The 25,246-nt window shown below is 31.8% G+C and overlaps 1 protein-coding gene across 1 annotated transcript in view; it reads right to left on the bottom strand.

The window, feature by feature from the left end:
* NECTIN3 (nectin cell adhesion molecule 3) overlaps positions 1-25,246 on the bottom strand; it is a gene marked incomplete at its 5' end in the record, with an annotated part of 133,099 nt that overhangs the window by 35,577 nt on the left and 72,276 nt on the right. Inside the window, 2 exons of the mRNA XM_079100423.1 lie at positions 14,357-14,441; positions 17,197-17,335. Of these exons, the coding sequence (XP_078956549.1) occupies positions 14,357-14,441; positions 17,197-17,335 (224 nt within the window). The remainder of the gene's footprint in view (positions 1-14,356; positions 14,442-17,196; positions 17,336-25,246) is intronic.

Here is a 25,246-nt window from a genome sequence, read left to right as displayed (position 1 = left end):
CAAAGGGCATTTTATGCTACTAAGGGAATGATACATCAACAAAACATAACAACTGTAAATATTAATGCCCTAAACAATGGGGCATCTGTGTACATCAAACAAATCCTTCTCAATTTGAAGAAGCAAAAAGACCACACACAATACTGGGTAAATTTAACACACTTCTCTCATCATCGGATAGATCCTCCAAACAAAACTAAATAAAGAAGTTCTAGAACTAAAAGATACAATTAATTATTTAGACTTAACAGACATATAGACTATTTTATCCATCAATGACTAAGTACACTTTCTTCTCAGCAGCACATGGAACCTTCCCTAAAACAGACCACATCTTAGGCCACAAAGCAACTCATAGCATATACAAAAAAAAAAAAAAAAAAAAAAAAACAGAGATAATATCAGATCATAATGAAATTAAATTAGAAATCAATGATAAAATAAAAAAATAAAAATAGAAGCTACTCTAACACCTAGAGACTAAGTAATATGCTAATGAATGACAAATGAAAGCGGAAGAAATCAAGGATAAAATCATCCTTAAATTGAGGACTTCATCAAAAGCTTACCAATTAAGAAAAGTCCAGGACCAGATGGATTCTGAGCTGAGTTCTACTAGACTTTCAAAGAAGATACAACACCAAAACTCCTCAAATTATTACATAATAGAGAAAAGGAGGGAACCCTTCCAAACTCATTCTATGAAGTGAGTAACACTCTGATATCAAAACCAGACAAAGACACATCAAGGAAAGAAAATTTCAAACCAATATCCCTGATGGAACATAGATGCAAAAATTCTTAATAAAATTCTGGCAAATCACATACAAAAACATATTAAAAAGTGTACTGTAATCAAGTGGAGTTCATCTGAGAGAATCAAGGTTGGCTCAACATATGGAAATCAATAAATCTAACTCATCACATTAGTGGACTTAAAGACAAGAATCACATGATTATCTCAACAGATGCAGAAAAGGCATTTGAAAAAATATAGCCTTCATTCATGTACAAAGCACTAGAAACACCAGGGATAGTAGGAATATACCTCAACATTGTAAAAGCTATATATGCTAAACCCAAGGCAAACATCATTTGAACCGAGAAAAACTGAAAGCATTCTCTCTAAAAACTGGAACAAGATAGGGATGCCCTCTTTCACCACTTCTATTCAACATAATCCTGGAAACTCTAGCCAGAGCAATTAGACAGTGGAAAGAAATTAAAGAGATACAAATAGAAAAAGAAGAACTCAAACTATCCCTATTTACTGATGATACAATTCTATATTTAGAAGACCCAAAAAACTCCACCAGAAAATTTCTTGAACTTATAAACTAATTTAACAAAGTAGCAGGATATAAAATGAACACCCACAAATCAATTCCATTCCTATACATAAGTGATGAATTAACTGGAAAAGAAATTAGGAAAACTATCCCATTCACATTAGCCTCAAAAAAATAAAATATCTGGCCAGGAGCAGTGGCACATACCTGTAATTCCAGTGACTCAGGAGGCTGCAGAAGGAGGATCATAAGTTCAAACCCAATTTCAGCAACTTAGTGAGTCCATAAGCAACTCAGTGAGACCCTGTCTCTAATAAAATATAAGAAAGGTCTGGGGATGTGGCTCTGTGGTTATGTGCCCCTGGGTTCACTCTCTGGTACCAAAAAAAAAATGAAAAAAAAAAAAAAGAAAGAAAAGAAAATGTTTGGGAATCAGTCTAACAAAAGAGGTGAAAGACCTCTACAATGAAAACTGCACATTAAGGAAAGAAATTGAAGAAGACCTTAGAAGATGGGAAAGATCTCCCATGTTCTTGGATGGGCAGAATCAATATTGTCAAAACGGCCATACTACCAAAAGTACTATACAGATTCAGTGCAATTCCTGTTAAGGTTCCAATGACATTCTTCATAGAAACAGAAAAAACAGTCATGAAATTTATTTGGAAAAATAAGGGACCAAGAATAGGCAAAGCAATCCTCAGGGAGAAAAGTAAAGCAGGAGCCATCACAATATAAGACCTTAAATTACTCTACAGAGCTACAGTAACAAAAAAAAGGCACAATATTGACATCAAAACACACATGACGACCATTGGTCATCATGTACAGAAGACACAGAGACAAACCCACATAAATACAGTTATCTCATACTAGACAAAGGTGCCATAAACATAAATCAGAAAAAAAGAGTTTCTTCAACAAATGGTTGGAAAAACTGGAAATCCATATGTAGAAGAATGAAATTGAACCCTTATCTCTCACCCTGTATAAAACTCAACTCAAAATGAATCAAGGATATAGGCATTAGACCAGAGACCCTGTGTCTACTAGAAGAAAAAGTAGTCCCAAATCTCCATTATGTCAGCTAAAGAACTGAATTCCTCAACAAGACTCCTAAAGCTCAAGAAGTGAAATCAAGAATCAACAAACTAAAAAGTTTCTTCACAGCAAAGCAAACAATCAAGAACAGGAAAACAGAGCCTACAGAATGGGAGAAAATATTTATCACCTGCATCTCAAACAGAGCATTAATCTCCAGGATATATAAAGAACACAAAATACTTAACACCAAGAAAACAAATAACCCAATTAATAAATGGGTAAAGGAACTGAACAGACATTTTACAGAGGAAGAAATATGAATGGTCAATAAATATATGAAAAAATGTTCAATATCACTAGCAATTAGAGAAAAACAAATTAAAACTACACAGATTTCATATCACTCCAGTCAGAATGGAAATTATCAAGAACACAAGTAACAATAAATGTTGGGGAAGATGTGGGGGAAAGGGTCACTAATACATTGCTGGTGGGCCTGCAAATTGATGCAACCACTAAGGAAAGCAGTATGGAAATTCCTCAGAAAACTTGGAATGGAACCACCACTTGACCCAGTTACCCTACTCTTCACCATATCCCCAAAGAATTTAAAATCAGTATATTATAGTGACATGGCTACATCAATTTTCCTAGCAGCTCAATTCACAACAGCTAAGCTATGGAACCAACCTATGTGTCCTTCAATACACTAATGGATAAAGAAAATGTGGTTCATATACACAATGGAATATTACTCAGTCATAAAGAATGAAATTGTGGCTTTTGCTGTTAAATGAATGGATCTGGATACTATCATGCTAAATGAAATAAGCCAATCCCCCCAAAAATCAAAGGCCAAATGTTCTAATATGTGAATGCTCACTCACAACAGGCAGGGAAGAGGGAGGAGTGGAGGTTTACCTGACCGAACAGCGAAGAATAGGAGGGAAAGGATGGGGAATGGAAATGAGAAAGAGAGTAGAATGAATTAGACATAACTTGCCTATGTTCATTTAGAATACATGACCAGTATAACACCACGTCATGTACAACCACAAGAATGGGAAGTCATACTCCATTCATGTATGATATGTCAAAATACATTGTACTCTCATGTATAACTAAATAGAACAAATTAAAAAATGTAAGGTCCATAAAGAATTTTTTTCATCTATTAACTATGTGTTTTCAGTACTGGTGCATATTAACTATCCAAGAATCATTTATTCAATAAATGAGTATTTATTTGATACTTATTTGATGAAAAATAGAGCTATGATTCAAAAAGTATAGTCTCAATTTTAATTTCATTTTAAGTGCTACTAAGTTTATAAAAGTATCAATAATTTCCAAAAGAACCACATGCTGAGTTTAAATGAATCAAAGTAGTACTAGTTAAATTTTTCTACTGAAATAATTTCATTGCTTTGATTCTTTAATATTTTTATTAACAATTACATAGGCCAGGATGTAGTTTAGCAGAAAAACATTTGCCTTGCATCACAAAGACCTGGGTTCAATCCCCAGTTACAAAAAAAGAAAACACATAAAAAAAGGACCCCACCAAAAAAACAATTAAAAATAAAGAATTACATAGCTTCTTCTCTTTGGTTTTGGTGCCAGTGTTTGAAAGCAGGGATTCTTATCCCTGAAACTATAGCCCTCCAGTCCTTTTTATTTTTTATTTTGAGACAGGGTCTCAGTAGGTTGCTTAGGACCTTGTGAAGTTGATGAGATTGGCCTTGAACTTCTATCTTCCTGCCTCAGTCTCCTGAATCGCTTGGATTACAGATACACTCCATTACACCTGGCAATATAGCTTATTTTTAAATAAAAACAAGGGCAAACACATAGTACTTTCTATGTGATGCAACATTTTAAGGGCTGCAACATATTTTAATACATTATTAATCTCTATAAAATCTTATAAAGTTGATTTATCGAAATGTATCAATATTTACCATAATTTTGTCCATTAACAAAAGACAAAAGAGACTTGAATCATGGTCTCTGACTGCCTCATGGTTGCAGCTGTGCTTGTGCTGGGAACGTTTTGTGCAAAGGTGCAGGTGAAGATTGCCCAGTTGCTATGGTGATTTCCTGCCTGAGGAAACTCTACAAAAGCATGGAATTATATCAGTCTTGACCTTGAGTTATGACACCAGCTGCAATGGATAAAAAGTTCTGTGCATAATAAGATAATCACAATGTCTCAAAAGTGCTGGGACCTGTCTGCTTTGACAAATAACCTATTAATGATCCAACCAATATAACAAACATACTGTACTAGGTGTGGGTCACTGTTCCTCCATCAGAGGACAGTGTGACGGTGTGTTGGTATTAGGTTTCTCTCTCTAAGTATCGGTCTTTCTTAATCTCCCATCACCCCTAACCATTGTTCTAAAGTTCAGCCATGCAGATTGAGGCAATGAGTTTACAAAAAATCCAAACAAACAAAAAACCCTTAATATACTCAAAGAGGAAAATACTAAACCAATCAATAAATGGGCAATGGAATTGAACAGGCACTTCACAGAAGAAATATGATCACTAATCACAAATATTCATATTCATATGATCACTAATCACAAATATTCATATCACTTTACCATAACTAGCAATTAGAAAAATACAAATTAATACTACACTGAGATTCCATTTCACTCTAATGGAATGGCAGTTATCAAGAAAACAAGTAACAAAAAATGTTGGCAAAAATGTGGGGGAAAGATTCATTCAAACGTTGCTGCAAATTGGTGCAACCACTGAAAGCAGTATGGCGATTCCTCAGAACACTTGGAATGGATCCACCATTTGACCCAGTTACCCTACTCCTCAAGGATGTACCCAAAGGACTTAAAATCAGCATACAATAGTGACACAGCCACAACAATGTTCATAGCAGCTCACTTCACAATAGCTAAGCTATGGAACCCTAGCTAGGTGCCCTTCAACCAAATGAATGGATAAAAATGTGATGTGTATATATATATATATATATATATATATATATATATATATACGCAGTGGAATATTACTCAGCCATAAACAAGAATAAAATTATAGTATTTGCTGTTAAATGGATGGAACTGGAGACCATCATGCTAGCTAAAATAACCAATTTCAAAAAACTAAAGGCCGAATGCTCCCTCTGATATGTATATACTAACACACAATTGTGGGGGTGGGGAATAGAAGCCCACAGGATTAGACAAAGGGAAATGAAGGAAAGGGAGGGGAAATGGGAATGGGAAAAACAGTAGAATGAATCAGACATAACTTTCCTATGTTCACATGTGAATACCCAACCAATGTAACTCCACAATATGTACAACCACAAGAATGAAGTTATACTCCATATATGTATAATATGTCAAAATATACTCTACTCTCAAGTATATCTAAAAAGAACAATTTTAAATATTTAAAAAGATACTTGAAGTGATACTGAAACTTAATAATAAGATTACAAAATTTTAGTTATATGTATATTGCACTCCTAGCAGATCAGCAATAATTAAACAGAACACACAAACTGTTGCTGAGTCTGTGGGGACACAACCATTTTCATACTTTGTGAGTAGAAGTACAAATCAGTATATTATAAAACTATAAATACTTGTGCTGTTTTATGTAGCAAGGGGAAAACTAAAAACTCACCCTGCTGGTTATACTTACATAGATACCAAATGCCATATATGCAGTTATTCACTGAAGCATTACTGTTTTATTAAAATCTTTTAACATTACAAACTATGCAATATAAAAATATTAAAATACTATGTAGATATAAAAAGTAATAAGAATGCTATCTGCATCTCAATGATGACTGCTCTCCAGAATATCTTAGGAAGAAAAGGCAAGATACATAACCAGTTTTTTTTTTTAAACAAGAAAAGGGGGAAATGAATTAAAAACCAACCTAGATGTCCTTCAATTGATGAATGAATAAAGAAACTGTGGTACATATATATATATATATACACAATGGAATATTACTCAGCCATAAATGGATGAAAATGGAGAATATCATGCTAAGTGAGATAAGCCAATCTCAAAAAACCAAAGGACGAATGATATCACTAATAAGTGGATGATGACACATAATGGGGGGAGGGAGGGGTTAGTATTAGGGTTAGAGTTAGGGTTAGGAGGGGGGCAAGAATCGAGGAAGGAAGGACTGTATAGAGGGAAAAGAGGGGTGGGAGGGGTGGGGGGAAGGGAAAAAAATAACAGAATCAAACAACATTACCCTATGTAAATTTATAATTACACAAATGGTATGCCTTTACGCCATGTACAAACAGAGAAACAGCATGTATCCCATTTGTTTACAATAAAAAAAAAGAAAAAAAAAGTGTATGTATCTGTGTGTGTGTGTTTTCCTGTCTATGCTTAAAATCAGCATCAATACAAATGAATAAAATTGGTTATCTATAACAAGTGGTGGGGTAGGGTGATTAGGAATGGGAATGAGACTTCAGAAACTACTCCTTCATACTCTTTTGTATTACCTATTCAAAAAATATATAGAAATAATCTTTCTGTAAAAACACTCTGATAGGATTATTTATGAACATTTACTAAAGTATGCAGTACACCATAGCAAATTATTGGAAAATAAAATTCAAGTTTTCCCAGACAATAAATTCTTCAGAAGCACCATGTAACTAGTATAAACAATTTGACATTGCAATCTAATTCGGGTTTTTAATAGTGTTGGGGGCTGTGCCATGTTGGTGGCGCCGGGATGGCACCTGATCACATCGGCAGCAAGGAGGTTAATTGACATAAGCACACTCAGGTGATTTTCTCGTCCATGCACACAATGTATGCGCATGTGTTCTCGAGCACTAATTGCCTGCTCCGAGCGTCTGGCCTAATCTTTGCATAAGAGGCGTGGCCCTGCTCTCCGCGTCCTGGAGGTGATATAAGCGTGGGTGGAGCTAGACATACACACAGCAGCCATTAGCAGAAGAAAAGCAGTAGCAGAAGACACGCAGCGCTGGCAGTAGCCAGAGAAGACACGCCACAGCAGCCATTAGCAAAAAAGCCAGAAGAAAGAACACAGCAGCGAGTAGGGGCAGCAGCAGAAGGCAGATTGCAGAACGGAGAACTGAGACGCATCACTAGGGCACCTTAGGTAGACACACCCTTAGTTCACAGGATGCAGGACTTTAAGGCATGGCAGGCCTCTCTCCTTCTAAGCTCTAAGAAAAGCCTGTTTTTCTTTCAAAGTTTCTCTCTTAAGCAAAGTTTCTTTCTCTCTGATAAGCGGGGTCTCTCTCTCTCCTCTCAAAGCAAGAAAACCTCATTTCCTCTATCCTCTATAAATGAACAAGCAAGAAACAAAGTCTCTCTCTCCTCTCAAAGCAAAGTAAACCTCATTTCCTCTATCCTCTATAAACAAGCAAGAAAGCAGTGCACCAAAGAGAAAGATAGAAGTGCCTCAGTTTCCACTCCACCACCCATAAGACTCGTGCAAGTTGTTGCTGCAGGCGGTGACAAATATCCATGGATTTTGGAACCGCAAAGAGCCAGTGACGAATAGGACCTTATTTTCCTATCATACAAGTCCACTGACAGAGGGAGAAAAGGTCCTACAGAAGAAAATCAGAAATGACAAAAATATATAACTTAAAAACGATATTCACTGAGAATTCTAATACACAGATAATCACTGCTAATGTGGAATATTTCAAGTCTCTGGTTCAGTCTGTTCTTTTTCATGCTATATTGAAATCAGTATCTGATATATTAGATATTAGGTACACTGATATTAAGTATACTGAGATACACTATCTGGAATACATGTATCACAGAACAATGTAGAAAAATTCACAGGTTACATAGACTAAAGAGAATATAAAAAAGAACTTGACTCGCTCATTCCAAAAACTTTATCGGAATATATGAGGCAATGCATCTACTAACTATGTTGACTGAATTATTCCACAACATATATACATCAAATCATGATGTTGTACATTATGAATATATATATATATATATAATTTTTATATGCCAATTTGAAAATGTTTTTCAGGTAGCTATAATATACCAAGCACTATCTTGTATTCTAAGATCATGGTACTAAACAATGGTGACATGATCCTTTTAATTGCTTACAGACAATAGCAGAGGTTCTTATTTTCTATTTTAAGGATCCAAAACACTTTTATTTAAGTGATCATATTAAACAATAAAACTAAGAATGTTAAAAATATCTTATTCACTTAGCAAGGGTAATAAATCCATTATGTATTAATATAAATGTAGTATGTTTGTTGTATATGAATACAATTATATTAGTATTAATACAGGTTAATAACTATTCAACAATTATTTTCGAGAAAAGAGTGCCATTTTTTCCTTCCATTTTTAACACTTTTTATCTGGATCAAAAGAAGAAAACTTGAATTTCAAATCTGCTATGGTATTCAGTCTGTTGTAATATGCTGTTTAGTTGTAGTATACAAAGACAAAAACAGTCTCACACAGATATACTATTAGAAGGGCTGGGGAGATAGCTCAGTTGGTAGAGGGCTTCCCTCACAAGCACAAAGCCCTGGGTTCAATCCCCAGCACCACAAAAAAAAAAAAAAAAAAGAAGATATACTACTAGAAAAGGAAGAACTATTTCAATAGCTTTTTCAGACAATCAGAAAAATTCTCCTTCCATTCCATACCAAGAGTCTGTAAGTGTTAGTTTCTTACTTAAAGTTCGCTGATATAGGGAATATGAGCACATATAAGTAAGCTTTACATAATTTTTATAGTCATATAAGTACTTTGTGTGCACATTCCATTTCATCACATAGAATACTTATACACATACATCTACACACATATTTGTGTAAAACTAATGTCTGAAATCATGAAAATAAATTGTGTACTCTCATAACTGAAATACTTCATAAAAAAGTTTCAAGACTTAAAAATTTTAAGTCTAATCAAAAGCAATCTGAAAGCTAACTACTTCTGCAATAGGGGAAGAAATATTATGATAGCTGAAGGGAGTAAACAGCATTTATTGATATGTCAGTACTATAAAAAATAACATCAAAAGTCACATTCCCCATAATATTGTTGCTTGATTGAAACCCTGGTATTATCTTCACTAGTCAAGAAAGTATTCACTTCAAGGAATCTACTAATATTGACTTTCCAAGGTTAAATACTATTTTAGGCTAAAATATAGAATATTTAAAAATATGTACATTTACATACAAATTTTTCCATATCATAAATCAAACTTTATTGAAAAACCTTAAATATGTTTATTTGCAAATGTTCTATGTATCATTTCAGTTCCTTTGAGAACTGAAATTCAGAGGAATATACAACTCTTACCATATAAAGCTACAAAACAGCATTATTCATAGAATATACAGTGTTGCCAAAATGTTAATACAAATTCTGTATCAGTGTTCATTATTTTATGTTGGATTTGAAACTGAACAATATAATGAAGCTTCCTGTATACAGCCCCCTCTACAAAACAAAGTATCATACAATAAATAAGCAATAAAAAAACCTTTCATTTGTAACAGTTTATATACCTAAAAGAGTCAAGAAAAAAACTGAAAAACTATTAGATTGAAAAAGAAATTTGTGAAAAAAAGCTAGATACAAGATTCATATTTAGAAACTATACATTTTTTACATATTAATAATCCGAAAAAGCCATGGAGATGTGAAGGAAAACCACTGACAATCAAAATACTTAAAATGCCTCTAAGTAAACCCAATGGGTAAAAAGAAGAGAGCAAGACTTCATTCCAGTATATAAAAGAACTTAAAAATAGATGCCTAATTCTTAGAACTAATATAGTTGATTATAGTTGTCGATTCTCATTAAATTAATTAATAAGTTCAACAGTATTCTTAGGAAACCTGTAAAAGCAATTCTAAAATCAATAGGGAGGAGAAAAAAAAATCTTGGAAAGGAGAAACAGATAAGGGAATTCGCTCCACTGAATACCAAATTATATCATAAAGCAATAGTTGTTAAAATAGTGCTATCTTGGTTTAACAAGATAAAAATAGCAATATAATAGATTTAAGAGTTCAGAAAGAGCAAATATAGATAGGAATTTATTTTAGGATAAAAATGTTAAATCACTGAAAAAGGATTAAAAAGTCAATGGTATTTGAACAAAAGTCTATCTCAGTGGGGGGAAAATGAGTCTCCACATCATAAACAAAAATAAATCTCAGATTATTTAAAAAATAAGAATCATAAAACTATTAAGAACTTCATAAGATATTTTAAGTATTCCAGATTGAAGAGAAAGGGGAATGAAATTTTAGACAAGATACAACTTCCAAAAAAATACCAGGAAAGAGACAATCAGATTTGTATGACACTATTATATTAAAAAATAAGAGAAAGATGCAGAAAAAAGATCTATCTAGATCAGAAATGCCAAAAAAATTAATAAGCAAAGTTTGAAACATAAATGAAAACTGAAAAAATGATACAAATAGGTAGTTTACCAAACCATAAATAGGGGATTATGAAAAGATGATCAACTTCATCCAGGAATCTATAAAATTTGTAAATGACCTGCTTTTCAGTTATCAAATTTACAACATAAAAACAAAAAACTAATAAACCATATAGAAGAGGGAAATGTGTGTTCATTTGTTAGAATATATAAGTTGATACAGGTAGTTTGGTTGGCAATGTCACCTATTTAAATGTAAATTTTAATAGCAATTCTATTTCTTAGCATGTTTTATAAATATATATATGTACACTATAAAGTACATAAAAGTACTTCAGAAATTGTAACCACAAATAAAATAATCAATGGATTATTTTTAGCAAATGTGACAGAATGCCATTTCAGGCATTAAGAATGAAATCATTCTCAAATTTGAAAGTGCATTAAAATACATCTAGGCAGGTAAGTAAAATGCCCATTGTTACCAATCTCAAAGACTGATTCGTAAACCTGAAAGTGTTTATGAGTCTACATTTTTAATACCCCGAGAATTTTGATAAAGTTGATTACATAGTTACTTTTTGAAAAATACTGATCTATAATGGAATACATATTAAGTAGGAAAAGCAATTTCAACAAGTTATATTGTGACTTCATTAATGTTTTTTGAAAATCTATTTGTACATGTAAATATGAACATAATACATATGAAAATAAATTCACTGAAAAATGGGAGGATATTAAAATTTATAATAGCAGTGATCTTTGGGAAAAGGATTAAGATCTTTGGGGATGGAGGAATGAAAAAGGACTTTTACAGGTGATTTTGTAAATCTGATTCATAAAATATGTGATTTTATTTTTTGTTCCAAGAATATACTTATGTATGACCTGTACAATTTTAGGAAAATGAAATATAAAAAGACAAAATGCATTTTAATGTCATGAGTTCATATTTGTTTTCAAAGTGCTGGTTCACTTTTAAAGGATTATCAACTATTAAAATGACAAGTCAGTGGTATTTCTAAGAACTCTGTGTCTTCAGGCAAATCATTTCCTATCTATTTCCTTGTACATGCATGTGACTACTCCAGACATCTTTTCTAAAGTATGGCAACAGTTCCAACTCAAGAAAATTGCCTCTTCACAATACTTCCTTCTCCTGACTTACATTTAGAGGAAAAATTCTCAGGGATGAATTTTGACATTATTATCACAAAAGCAACAGTTAATCAGTGGACAAATGTAGGTAGGGAGAATTGATTCTTTCTGTAATTTCCCAAGGGAAGTCACTGATGAGAAAAACAAATCAGTCTCTTCCTCAAAGACATGGCAGCATTTGGGAAGCATGAGACCTTGGTCAATAGGTCCTGTCTGGTTGTGAGGTTCAAAACTAATGACGTTAAACAAAAATTACTTCATGAGTTTAAAATGAACAAGTTATCTAATAAAGTGGAACATTACTAAGGAATTTATTATTACAGCGTGCTATCATTCCATGAAATGAACTGGACACTAATCACATACTTACTGATTTCTTGGTAGCCAAGAAACATTATGTATTTTGAATTTTGATATTATAAGATTAAGAAACAAATAGAATATATGACATTTTAATGCATGAGTCATGACAAATTATCTTTATAGAAATTAGCCTAAATTTTATTCCCATATGATTTATAGAATTAAGAATAAATAATAAACTAATCATTTCATGTCCAATTCAAGTTCTTACTCTGTTAGGCAATATTTTATAGAATTAATTTTATATCTAGACAGGAAAACACTGTTTACTCATGTTTTCAACTGCTTAATTTTAGTTGCAAAAAAAATCACAATGACACTCAATTGGGACTCTGACTCCCTAGGTCTAGGGATGGTCTATTTCAGGTAGTCACCCATCAATTTTCTTTCTAAAAAATTTTTTCATTACTTTTTCATATGACTCTTCATTTATACCCAGGTTTATACCTTTAATTATACAACTTACTAATAATAAAATTACTCAAATCAATATCTGAGTAATTTTTCCTATTTCAGAATTTCTACCTCCAAAATTGATCCAACCAGAAGTCTTCTCTGACTCCAGCAGTACTAAAAACAGCAGTCTGTACCACTGTCAACTGAGCTGATGTGAAATCATTCACAAATATTCATCCTTTTGTACTTATTTAAGCTATGTCTATTTAGGAAACCTACTTTCTTAACTAAAACCCAAGATACATGATCTAAAAATAAATATTTTTTCTCAATTTGGAAGCTTTTGTAAATACTCAAATTGAAAAAAATTATATCAAGTTATATATAATCAATTAGTTTTACTGACTATTAAATACAATTAGGATTATCCCCAAAAATTCCTAATGATGTTAAAAAAAATTTCTAAAACTAAATCTGGAAACTCTCCATTTACTTACCGAGTAGCTTTGTTGTGGGAAGAAGATGAGTATTGATCTGCAGCATTTAACAGTGATAGCTAAGAATCTTATTGACATTTCAAACTACTTGTCACATTCATCCATTTTGTCCAAAGAGATGTACAGCTACACTCTTAGTGTAAGAAAAGAAATCTGAAAAGATGACACATCTTCACCCTCAAGACACTTAAGTGTAAGATGTGCTCACTAACAATGGTTGCTAATGCCAGGGAATGCTCCTTCCAGGCCAGTGACTGGACAGTAGGCTGTGTATATGGTCAACAAAGGAAAAAAAGCTCAAAATATCCTGTCAGGTATACTTCATTAGAGTCTTCACAACAAATTAAATTAATTGAGCAAATTATTTGCTTTATTCAGGCTGAACATACAGGTCATATTTGAAAGGATAATATTATATACTAGTCTGAAAGGTAAATACTTGATAAGGAGTTAGAATCCCAATACACTATGGGAAAAAGACAAAACAAAGAACAACAAAAATCCCTAAAGCTGAGAATGTACGAATTCAAATATTTGGTATAAATTCTGCCAAATGCTGAGTAGAAATATTAATTCAGGCATAGAATACATGAATGAAATCTGAGTCTATACTTTCATATGAATTACTATAAGCTGATTCCAAAATAAATGCTAAAATTATCACAAATGTAGCTTGGGGATCAATATTCATACTTAGAATTTTAAACTGTTATACAAACCTTTCATTACCAAATAAAAGAATGCTAAAATTTAGATCTTGAGTATACTAAAAAGTAAAATACAGTACTCCAAAGAGAAGCAGCTCTTCATCTAATTCTACCAAAAACATCCATTTTTCTATTTTTAATCTATATAAAAATGCCAATTTTACAAAAATCTGTAAATGTCAATAAAAATGAGCAATAAGTCTTCTACCACAACCTTTTAGCACAAAGCATTTATTGTTGACTTGTCTTAGCCTGTCATTGGCTATAACTTTTCTTACTAAATTTGTAGACATAATTTGATCTCCCAGATATTTTAGAGAAATGACTGAACATGTTAAGAATTATGCATCATTATGCAATTAAGTACAATGACTACACAATATTGTACAAAAACAAATTACTTAGGATTTTTAAATTGTATTTTAGATTGAGTATTGATGAACACATACCTGATACAAGAGGTCTTTTTGAGGCAAAGGTACAGATCGTTCTTCATACAAAGGAGGTGGTTTATGTGTGGGTGGAAGATCAATCCTGCATTAGAAAGGTTAAAAATGTTACTGCCATTTAGTTAACAGGAGAAAAAGAAGGCAGAAAGAAGTCAAAATTCTCACAACTCCAGGGGATATTTTCCTCATACTATAAAATACTTAATTATTATTTCATCTTGTATGTTTAACTCATTTCTTATTTTCCTTTAACATATCAAATAGAAAATAAAAGTAAACATTAATTTTAATGTTCAAAACCAATCTAATTTATTCATATTTAATTTAAGTAGTTCAAATATAAGAAACATTTTTGAAAATTGTTAAGCACATAAGTATATGACCAATTTACTTAACTACCACATTAACTACCTATATTTTAAAGACAATCAAACAAACGTGTTATACTTTTCTCTAAAGTATCATACAAGTGATTTAACATATTCCATCTTAAAATGACATTGAAAAAAGTTTATACTGTATCTTGGAAATACTTCCAAGTCTGAGTTTCAAAAGATTTCCTCACTCTTAGAATATTCATCACACAAATTAAGATTTTTCAGTCGACAGACCATTATCAATCTTGCCACCTGAAACAAAGAAAGGGGCCAATATATGCTTAGGAAATGAATTTAATATTGCCAATATACTAACTGGTAAAAACCCTCAATTTATATATAGTAAACAAAAAACAGACTTAAATATATCTTGTAGCTCTTTACATTTTAGAACATAATTATATATTTTTTTTCATAACTTTGAAGATCAGATATTTTCAGTACTTGTGATTAGTAAACAAAACATAGGATTATATGAAAAGACTAAGGGAATGGAAGCTATAGATACTAATAAATAATGTTTTCAAAATTATAGAAAAGATTATAAGTTGAGAACAAAGGCAACATTAATCACATGCTAGTCACTCTCTATGAAAGAACTCCAGTTTTAAGAAAGGTGTCACACTGAATGAGCACTTTACCATAATTTTTTTTTTTTTGGATACATGCATATATTTAATAATGAAACAATTCATTAACAACAAAAAATTATAAAAATTCATGAGACCTCAGTGCTGTGGAAGAAGGTGAGATAACAAGGAAAAAAGCAACTGAACCAGAAGGAAATATGATGAGCAAAAGCAAAGGCAAATATCACTAGGATAGTATTATATGATCTGAAAAGGAGAAGGGCTGGAGAAGCAACCAGTTATCTGAATGCTTGGTAGCAAGCAGCCTCACTGAATGCTGCACAGAATGGAGGCTATGAGCCAGAGAAAGTCAGGAAAGGAAAAGAATCTATAACCCAGGGTAAATAGATGGAAGAGAGTAGGAATTACAGAGAGATGACTCTAAGGCCTTTTGTTTCCTCTAAAGTCTAAAATAAGCCTTAAGTTTTTAAGTATGTCAGTCAAATTCTACAATCACATCATGAGTAGCACTAGGCACCTGTGAAGAAGTGGTGAGGGAAGTGGTTTATAAAAGTAAAGGAGTGACATGGATCCTGCTCTACAGAGCTTACAACCTACCATAATTTGTTAATTTTTTCACCCAATGAATATCACAGCAAATTCTTAGCTCCAAAGTGTCAAAGGTCAAACTGAGGGTCATGAAGGTAAAGTTATTTATTTATGGTCAGACCATCAATTTGATCATGACAGAGCTGAAACTGACACCTTAGTGTCTTCAATCCAAAAAGACAAGAGTTGTAATTGTGCCAGATTAGAGAAGCAGAGAATATACAAAGCATTTTTAAAGATAAAATGAATGCATCCTTTAAATGCCAGTCTTGTGTCCTTAGCAGAAACATAAAAGTGCAGAAGAACTAATGCTAGCCAGGCATGATGGTGCACAGGCATAAGGCCTAGTTACTTGCAAGGATAAGGCAAGAGGACCACAAATTGGAGGTCAGACTGGGTAACTTAGTGAAATCCTCTCAAAATAAAATAAAAATAGTGGGGGGCCGAGGGGTGAAGCTAGATAAAGAGAGATCTTGCCTTAGCATGCATGAAGCCCTGGGTTTGATCCCCAGCACTGGGGGTGGGGGCATGTCATTTGTATAGAACTGCACAGTTCATAAAACATTATCTTATTCTATTCCCATCACAACCATGTGAAATAAGTAGGAAAAGTATTATTCATAGTTAAAGATAAAGCAACAAAACTATTGATAGAACTGAAAATGAACACATGTCAGTTGATTCTGCAACGAAGTGAAATTTCCATCTTATAAATCTATCTCAAAGATTAGGCCCAAATGTTGCTTATTCTTTGAATAAAAACATACATATTTTATAATTCACTAAAAATGAAGCTTTTCTCTTAAGGAAAAAATTTTAAAACTTGATGAATTTAATTATTCTTGGTAGAGATACACATATAATATATATGTAATGAATGTATTACATATGTATGTATATAATACAGACATACACAATCCGAGGAAGCAATTAAAGTTTGTAAGGTATTTTAAACCTTAACTAGTACTTCATTAATGGCCTGCATTTCTATTCAGAGGGCAGGCAACATAAAGTATCAATGTGTAGTGGTTTGGAATAAAGTCTAATACACTGTGGATAAAAACTGCTGTTTAATTTATATGTCCATGGGATTCCCCTTGAAGTTGTTCACTTCCTAAGATGTAGTTTAAGATGTCCTATTGAAACCACTGTCATTTAACAAGTCTCACATTATTCTTACTTCTCTCCCTGGGACCCTTTGAATAAAAGCAGCTGTAAAGACAGATATAAAGACTAATGCATAATGAATAGTCATAGAACACAGGCAGAAAAAAAAGATACTTACACTTTGTCAAGGTAGGATGGTTTCTTTTTCCGAGGAGTGAGCAGCACAGTCACAAAGACAGCAATGATGAAAAGGGCAAGGACAGCTCCAATGACAGCACCAGCTACAGCTATGGAAGAGGTCTGCTTAGATGGAACATCTGCAAAGTAACAAAAATTAGGCTATTCAAAACATTTTAAAGAGTTCTTTAAATTACATACCTTAATTTCTAAATTGTGCAAATGCTATTTGATTGAAGCATGGTATCCAACAGTCAGTTTAGAGGACCCAAAATTCATTAGTTTGAGCAGCATTTATTCTAACAACCTTTCTGCTTCCTTGTTAAGTACCCCAGCTTTGCTTTTTTCAAATTATGAAAAGAATATCCCCAATAGACATCAACAAGTTAATCTACTAGTTATGGTCAAAGAATGTCTGGAGGAGAAAAGAAGATAGATATAAAGATGAAAATAATTTTGTGTTCTTACTCTAAAGGTGATTTAAAAAATCAGTATTTTTAAGAGTCAATCAATAATACATACATTTGCCATTTTTATTCTATTAAAATGAAAAAGAAACTTAGAAACCAAACACCTTTAAGAGGAAAATAAATAATAAAAAAACCACAAACCAAATGAATATAAACAGTGACAATACTAAAAAATTTTAATTTTTTAATATTAATGTTTTAAAACAGGACCAAACATGCTGGCAGAAAATTCTTTCATCTGGCTGCCAACATAGTATCAATTTCTCCCTCCCACATTGTATCACAAATTTAGGAAAAAAGGATTTAATAATTCCATGTAGCAGTTAGCATTTCATAGTGTTTAAAAATTAAATCACTAATTTTGAACTACCAAATGAGTCTACTAAGATTACGATAATTAAGTATATATTTTCAAATATAGGAACTATTAAGGGACATGACCAAACCATAAATCCTCATGTATATTATTTTGACAATTTCAGTCATATTAAATTCAGTAACAAAATTTGTGAGGTGATTCATAAGTTGTAAAACTTTCTTCATATACATGACTTTGTTTTATCCTTCTAACCAATAAAAAATATTGAAAATAACATCTTCTAAATGAAAATACTGTTGTTCTGAAGTTAAATGTTCTATCCATGATCACTGAGCCAATGAGCAGCAGAGAAAAAAAAGAGTAAAGTTGGAGAAGGATAGAAATCTCACCCTCATATCCTTGTTTGGGGAACAATGTTTTCTTTTGCAATATCTAATGTAGACTTGCATTCTGGGCTTCCTATTTGCTAATAAGAAGCTCTTAGTTTTCACTTAAATTGATTTATTCACATATACTCTTAAGCAATTTCAATTATTGTTATGATCCAGATATAGGAAATTTAAATATTAAAGCACTGTAAGGTTTGAACTACTTCACCTACATAACATGTCAGTCTTTCCATTTAAGTACGTATTTCAAAGTATCTTCTATTTTATTAGATTGTGGTCTACACAGTGTTATTTACTGGTCAAAAAAAACCATTTTACTTTCCTTCCAATCATAAATATTTGACTAACCAAGCTGAGTTTATTTATTAATGGGTCATTTTTTAACCTCATTCTAAATTAGATCTATTATTGCTCAATAATCCCCAATGACTCCATTTAATTATGTACTGGATGAGGGGAAAAAATGTGAAATAGTGCAAATTTACTCAGCACTTGTAAATGTTAAAGATTTGGGGTGATCTCTTCTATATTTTCATTTTCCCCATCATATAAATTATAGCTTTGACCATTGGTCAATTATACCATTGACTATAAAGTAGATGTCTCTATCCAATCCTTAATAATACCTAAAATTGAGATTCTTAATCTACAGATCACAATTTTTCATCAAACCTCATATCTCCAATAAAGTCTTTCACCTATCTTAGCAATAATAAGTTTGTAGTTCATTGCAAGTAATAAAACATAATCACATAGATTTTTAATGTCCTAAATTCCTAACCATACATACTATATTTTAGTGTTCTGAATTATCAAATCTAAATATATACTACTTTTAAACATTTTACCTATTACCTAGTTATCCAGTTCTAGGCATCTACAGCTGAGAGTTCACTCTATGTATACAACAATATTTCCTTCTATCTTAATTTAGGCATTTTTATTTCACCGAGTTCCATTTTTTCTTTATTCCTATTTATCCTATTTCATACCTCTTCTTAATATCATAACAGGATGTTAAGTGCTAAAAACAGCAACTGGAAGAAAAATAAAGTATGTATTCTTTCACCAAATGGATAATGCAGTTCAATTGGTGCTAAATACATAAATAGGGTATATTACATCTTTCCTTTTGTAATTCTTTTACTGAGAAAGGGAAAGATAAAATATATTTAAGGATATTAAAATTTTAAGGATAGCAGTATGAAATACAAAGAGGTAAAACATTCACCACACTGCTACTCCAACATCCCACATAAACACATACATACTACATATATACCAATAAAACCGTAACAAGGAAAATATTAAGCATGCAAATTTATACCTTGGCATTTTTAAATGCTAATCTAGTTTACTGGTGGCTGACAAAAAGCCACCACTCGAGATGTTCTTAAAGTCTAATAATGCTTGTAAGTGGAAGAAAAGGACATTGACCATGAAAATTGAGGTACACATCTGTAAAAAGGTAGCTTATTGCTATAATAGTAGACATAATATTCATTGACAATTCACCTCCAAAAAAAGAAAAATAGTAGTCCCTGATACAACAAAGGTATACCACCTATAATAGATATTATGCATATAACCTCTAAGGAAAATGTTCAAAATCAGCTACAAATCATACTAAAAAATTTACAGGTAGAACATTACTTTTTGGAAAAAATATACACGGTAAATACTGCAGATATTAAATTAAGGTATTCTTTATTATCACTTTAATAGAGATGAATAAAAAATGTGAAAGTTAATCAAGCATATGTGAACACCTAATCCACCTATGAAAGTAAGATAAGATATTCTTTTGTTGGTTCTTTTGTGAAAATTTCAGTTATATCCCATAATTCAAAGGTTAATGCAATGACCTACAAACTTTTCTCCCCATCTTTCATTTGCTCCCATACCACCTCTATCACTGTATTACCAATTTTTCCCATAAATACCCCCCCCCCATTTTTTCCCTTCCACTTAAATGTATAAATGATGGGAATCCAATATGGAACCTCCTGCATGCTATCTAAGTCTTCTGCCACTGAGCTACACATAACAGTCCTCTGTTCTTCATTTTTAAACATATCCTTTAATTTTATCTTAATATGACATCTAAGCCTTTATATTCATGCAACTGTTTATCTCTAATGTTTAATAAAAATGCTGTATTTGGGTCAGGCAGATTTCACAGTCTCTCATCCAACAAACTACCAAAAATCTAATACACATTAGGAATTGTGCTAAGGGCTAGGAATGCAACGATGAATCTTAAGGTCCTCAAAAAAGAGAAAAATTCCCAAAGTGAGGTCACAATGCATGAAATATGCATGATCCCATCAAGTAGAGAAATTTCACTGCTTTTCTTTAAAAATCATTCAATAAACTAAATGTTCACTAGTATAAAATATAAGAATTGGCTCTGACAGCTGCACTTGATGGATGGGGCAGATGTTTACCTGTGATACAAAACACCTGCAGTACTGTATGGGGGAAATGGTGTGAGATAGTTAAAAAAAAATTTTTTTTTGAGTAGTTACTAATTCACTTGGTTTATTCTTCTCATATCATCAACATCTTAAGACATGAGAGCTCAGTTGAATGAGCTTATATTTAAATTTAACCAACAATTAAAAATGTAAAGGAGGAACTGTATAGATGTTCCATGTGACAGAAAAACATCTGACACAAACAGTGCTAATCTGTTATACACTAGTAACCATTCATTCCCAGTAAATGTCATTCCTGAAAAGAATTGATATAATGAAGATAATACTAATGCAGGCACATCTAATAAAAAATACAGCAAACACCTTACTCCTAACACAAACTTTTATCAGTTACATTGTGAAATAAAACCATGGCAATCTAATGAGATGACAAATGAACAAACAACTAAAAAACATAACACATCGGAAGACCAACTAAAATACAGATTTACATTTACTCATTAACAGTAAACCTCACACTAAACCTATACTGGGTTGAAACGATCCATTGTCCAAGGTAACATTAATGTCATTAGCAAGATACTAAAACATCCACACACTTTGCACATAAAAACAGGCTCTTAAAAGGGTCTAAACAGGAGGTTGGGATGAATACTGTTGACCTTCCAATAATACTGCCTCTTCCATTTTAATCTAGTTGGCTTTAAGAGGTAGCATTTCTGCTAAAACACTTAACCAAGATTCACCATATACTATTTTTGAATCACTGAATCACAAAGTATAAAACCAAGAATAAAAAACAAATGAAGCACAGGCTGGGGATATAGCTCAGTTGGTTGAGTGCTTGCCTTGCAAGCACAAGGCCCTGGGTTCAAATCCCCAGCACTGCAAAAAAAATAAATAAATAAATAAAATGAAGCACAATCATGTTCTTTTTTCAAGATTTTAGTGAGAAAAAAAAAGGTTAACTTTAAAGATGATAGACAATTATAGTTTACCAAAATAATTAAGGTTTTTCATTATTATCACTTTAATGAGAAAACATTCACTTTTAAAACATTATTTTATCAGTTAAAGTTGCCATTTTAAAATCTTTTATAATGTATATAGTCAAGCTGCTATAGTAGCAAAAATATAATTTGAGTATATAGTAATTTTTAACTGAGTGAAAAACTTTCCATCGATCTAGAAAAGATAAGCAAAAACGAGAATAAAATGACAAAATGTGAAGTGAGTTGTGATGGGTGGAAGTTGATACATAAGATACAGGTAAGTTACTAATTCTAAAGAAGAAAGCTTCAGAAATCTATCATTTGAGCTGGACTTCGAATACGGACTGATCTTCCAATGTGCAAAAAAGGGAGTAAAAACATTTGACAGGACATAATATCAAAGCACATGGTATGTTAAAACAGAGTTAACAGATCTAGATATTGAGTAGTCCCCTGTTAACATATCTAGGCACCGAGTATCAAATGGCTGCTAATACCAAAACAGAAAAACAGGCATTAAGTGCCTTCTAGTGGAAGAATATACACCATTTTTTAAGTAATACTGGCAAAAAAAAAAAAAAAAAAAGGAACCTGAATCTAATCAAAATTACAAATATTTCTACTAAATTATAGAAAACATAAAGAAACATTTAGGGTACAATTAGAACAACTGGAAAGTATAAGGAAAATGAAGCAGGTTCTTCAACAAATAAACTGCAAGTGAAAAACTGGGGGAGGGAAAGTAAGTAACACATTAAAAAGGCATTTCTAGCAACCACAATATATGCAGGTATACCTAACAAAAAATAATGTAAACAACTTACTCCTAACACAAACTATCAGTTACATTGTGAAGTAAAACCATGGCAATCTAATGAGATGACAAATATGAGTAAGTGTTTGAACATTCATTCCATGCTGTTAAGCTATTTGGTATTAAAAAATGATACTATGGTTAATTTTTCAACAGTCATTGTCTTTTTAGAGCAATATGCTGATTTATTATACAAATGAAGGTATGGCAAGAAGGATTTCATGGCTAAAGGTTTAAATGAAACAAAACTGATGGTAAATCTGAATAATTAAAAATGAGAAGAAGTTCATTATTCTCATTTTTGTATAATTTTCCATAATAAAAAGTCTTATTCTCCTAAATCTCACTTTGTTAGCTTCATCTAAGTACCCAGTCAGAATGAACAGCATTATTAGCTAAAAGGCACGTGAAGTCAGATTTATTCCAAAATTAAAACACATTTTACCCTTTCAAAAATGAAATGAACATGAGTTACTATTACCAAGGTTCAAGAAAAGAAAGGACCCCTAAGGGTATATGTACAGCAAAAGCTTTTGTAAAACTATGTTTGGTTTCAAATCTTGATGGAAACATATCACTACTCAGGTCAAAGTAGGTATGTATTAAAAAAAATTAAAAATTGGTTGACTTTTTTTGGTTTACATAATAGAAGCAAACAGGAGACTTTTTCTGAAAACATAAAAATTGGTATTCTGTGGACACTATTCTAAAGACTCCTTTATGAACAAAATTCTACTGGCATAACATGAGGGAACAAAACAGTCCAAGCTGTATGTTATTTAAAAAAAAAATGCCTGCTTGTTCTAATATAATGTAAAGTTTAGAAAAAATATATATCATAATTTTTAAATGTCAGAAATAAAAAAAAGGAAAAGGGAAATTATAAACAATTCTAAACAATGACATTTTTAATCAAAACTGTTCACAAACAATACATAAACATCACTAAGTATCACCATAATTACCTTCCAAAATATATTAAATTTCACATTAAAAGCCAAAACAGTTGTCCATTGGTATCCACAGAATTAGCTCCAGGATACCTGAAACCAAAATCTGGGAATGCTCAATTCCTTGTAATTTAATATCTGCATATAATCTGCACATATCTTCCTGTGTACTTTAAATAATCTTCAGATTAGTATTACCTATTGACATGTAAATAGTTGTTATATCGTATTATTCAGGAAATGACAGGAAAAATAAGGATGGTACATGTTCATTACAACTTTTTCAAATATTTTTGAATGCTATTCATGATATATATGTGAAATAGGAATCCAATTTTAAATCAAATTTAAAGTCAAAATTTAATGACAAACATGTCAACCTATGTGCTCCCTCAAACTTTATTTACCTATGTCCTTAACATGATTATTGGGAAGAGAAATAAGGCAGATTCTAATTCCCACAAATCATTAATTACATTTTGATTGTAAATTAAAGAAAACAGGTTACATATACACACATATACACCACTAACAAGTATAATGAGGATGAAGAAGATAATAGAGAGTCATAGTCTCAATACAGAAATATAACTTGAATATTTTTAAACTTCAATGGTTTGTTGCATAACTATTAGAGCTAACACCCAATATGTACCTTGGTTAAAAAAAAAAAATTAGTAAAAACTAAAATTAAACCCAAACCCAACATGTCAAAAAAAAATCTAAGGATCTTTTCATGGATAGTACATTTCTAATTGATAAGTAAACAGAAAAAAAAAATTCAATTTATACTCTATCCCCACTTATAGAATTCAAAATCCAATATGGGTACCATTTCTTCCTTTCTTACATTGTACATTGATTCCTTCCACAAAACAACAACTTCTTATATGTTCATATATCTTGTTTTAGCAGTATTTACCAATCAAAATGAAACTCAAATCACATTTTTTTTTTGCATATGAAATGGCTACATTGCTGTTTTTGAACTTCCATATTGTACTTTCTAGGATTCCTTAATACAAAAATATGTAGTCATGTATTACCTTAAACCTTCCTACAAATGGCTATCAGAAGCAATAATTACTACTAAAAAACCTCAATGTTTGCTTTAATATCAAACTTCCCAAAAGTAAAAATCTCTATCAGGCACATGATAAAAACTGCAGAGTCAAATGTCATCTTTAAAGTCAGCCTCTAGCCTACTAAAGTTTCAATGTATTTTAACAAAATGGCAGAAAAAAACCAGAACTGCATTTACTTTCATTGTATTATTGAAATACGTTAACCAGTAGGGGAAACAAACAAACAAACAAAAAACCTGAGAGTAAATATTAAAAAGCAAAAATGGCTGAAAGCATAAGAAAGAAATATAAATATGGACCAAGAATAGTAAAAACATTCCATTATTTTTTCCAAAAATAATAAAGTTTCATATAAACCTAATAATTAGCTGGGCACATAACTGATATTCAAAAATTAATTTAACAAAAATGTTTATTTCATATAACTATTCATGATTACAAACCATTCCCTATGTACAGTATCATATACATAAATCTCTAAGAAGCAACAGTGCAATGCTTCCAAAAATCTTAAGCACCAATATAGGAGTCCTGTAATCTTTTAATATGCCACAAGATTTAAATTAAGGATACAGAACATATTAAATACTCACT

The sequence above is a fragment of the Sciurus vulgaris genome (genome assembly GCF_902686455.1).
Source record: "Sciurus vulgaris genome assembly, chromosome: 10".
NCBI classification, from domain to species: Eukaryota; Metazoa; Chordata; class Mammalia; order Rodentia; family Sciuridae; genus Sciurus; species Sciurus vulgaris.
This window is presented reverse-complemented; position numbering and strand designations above follow the sequence as displayed.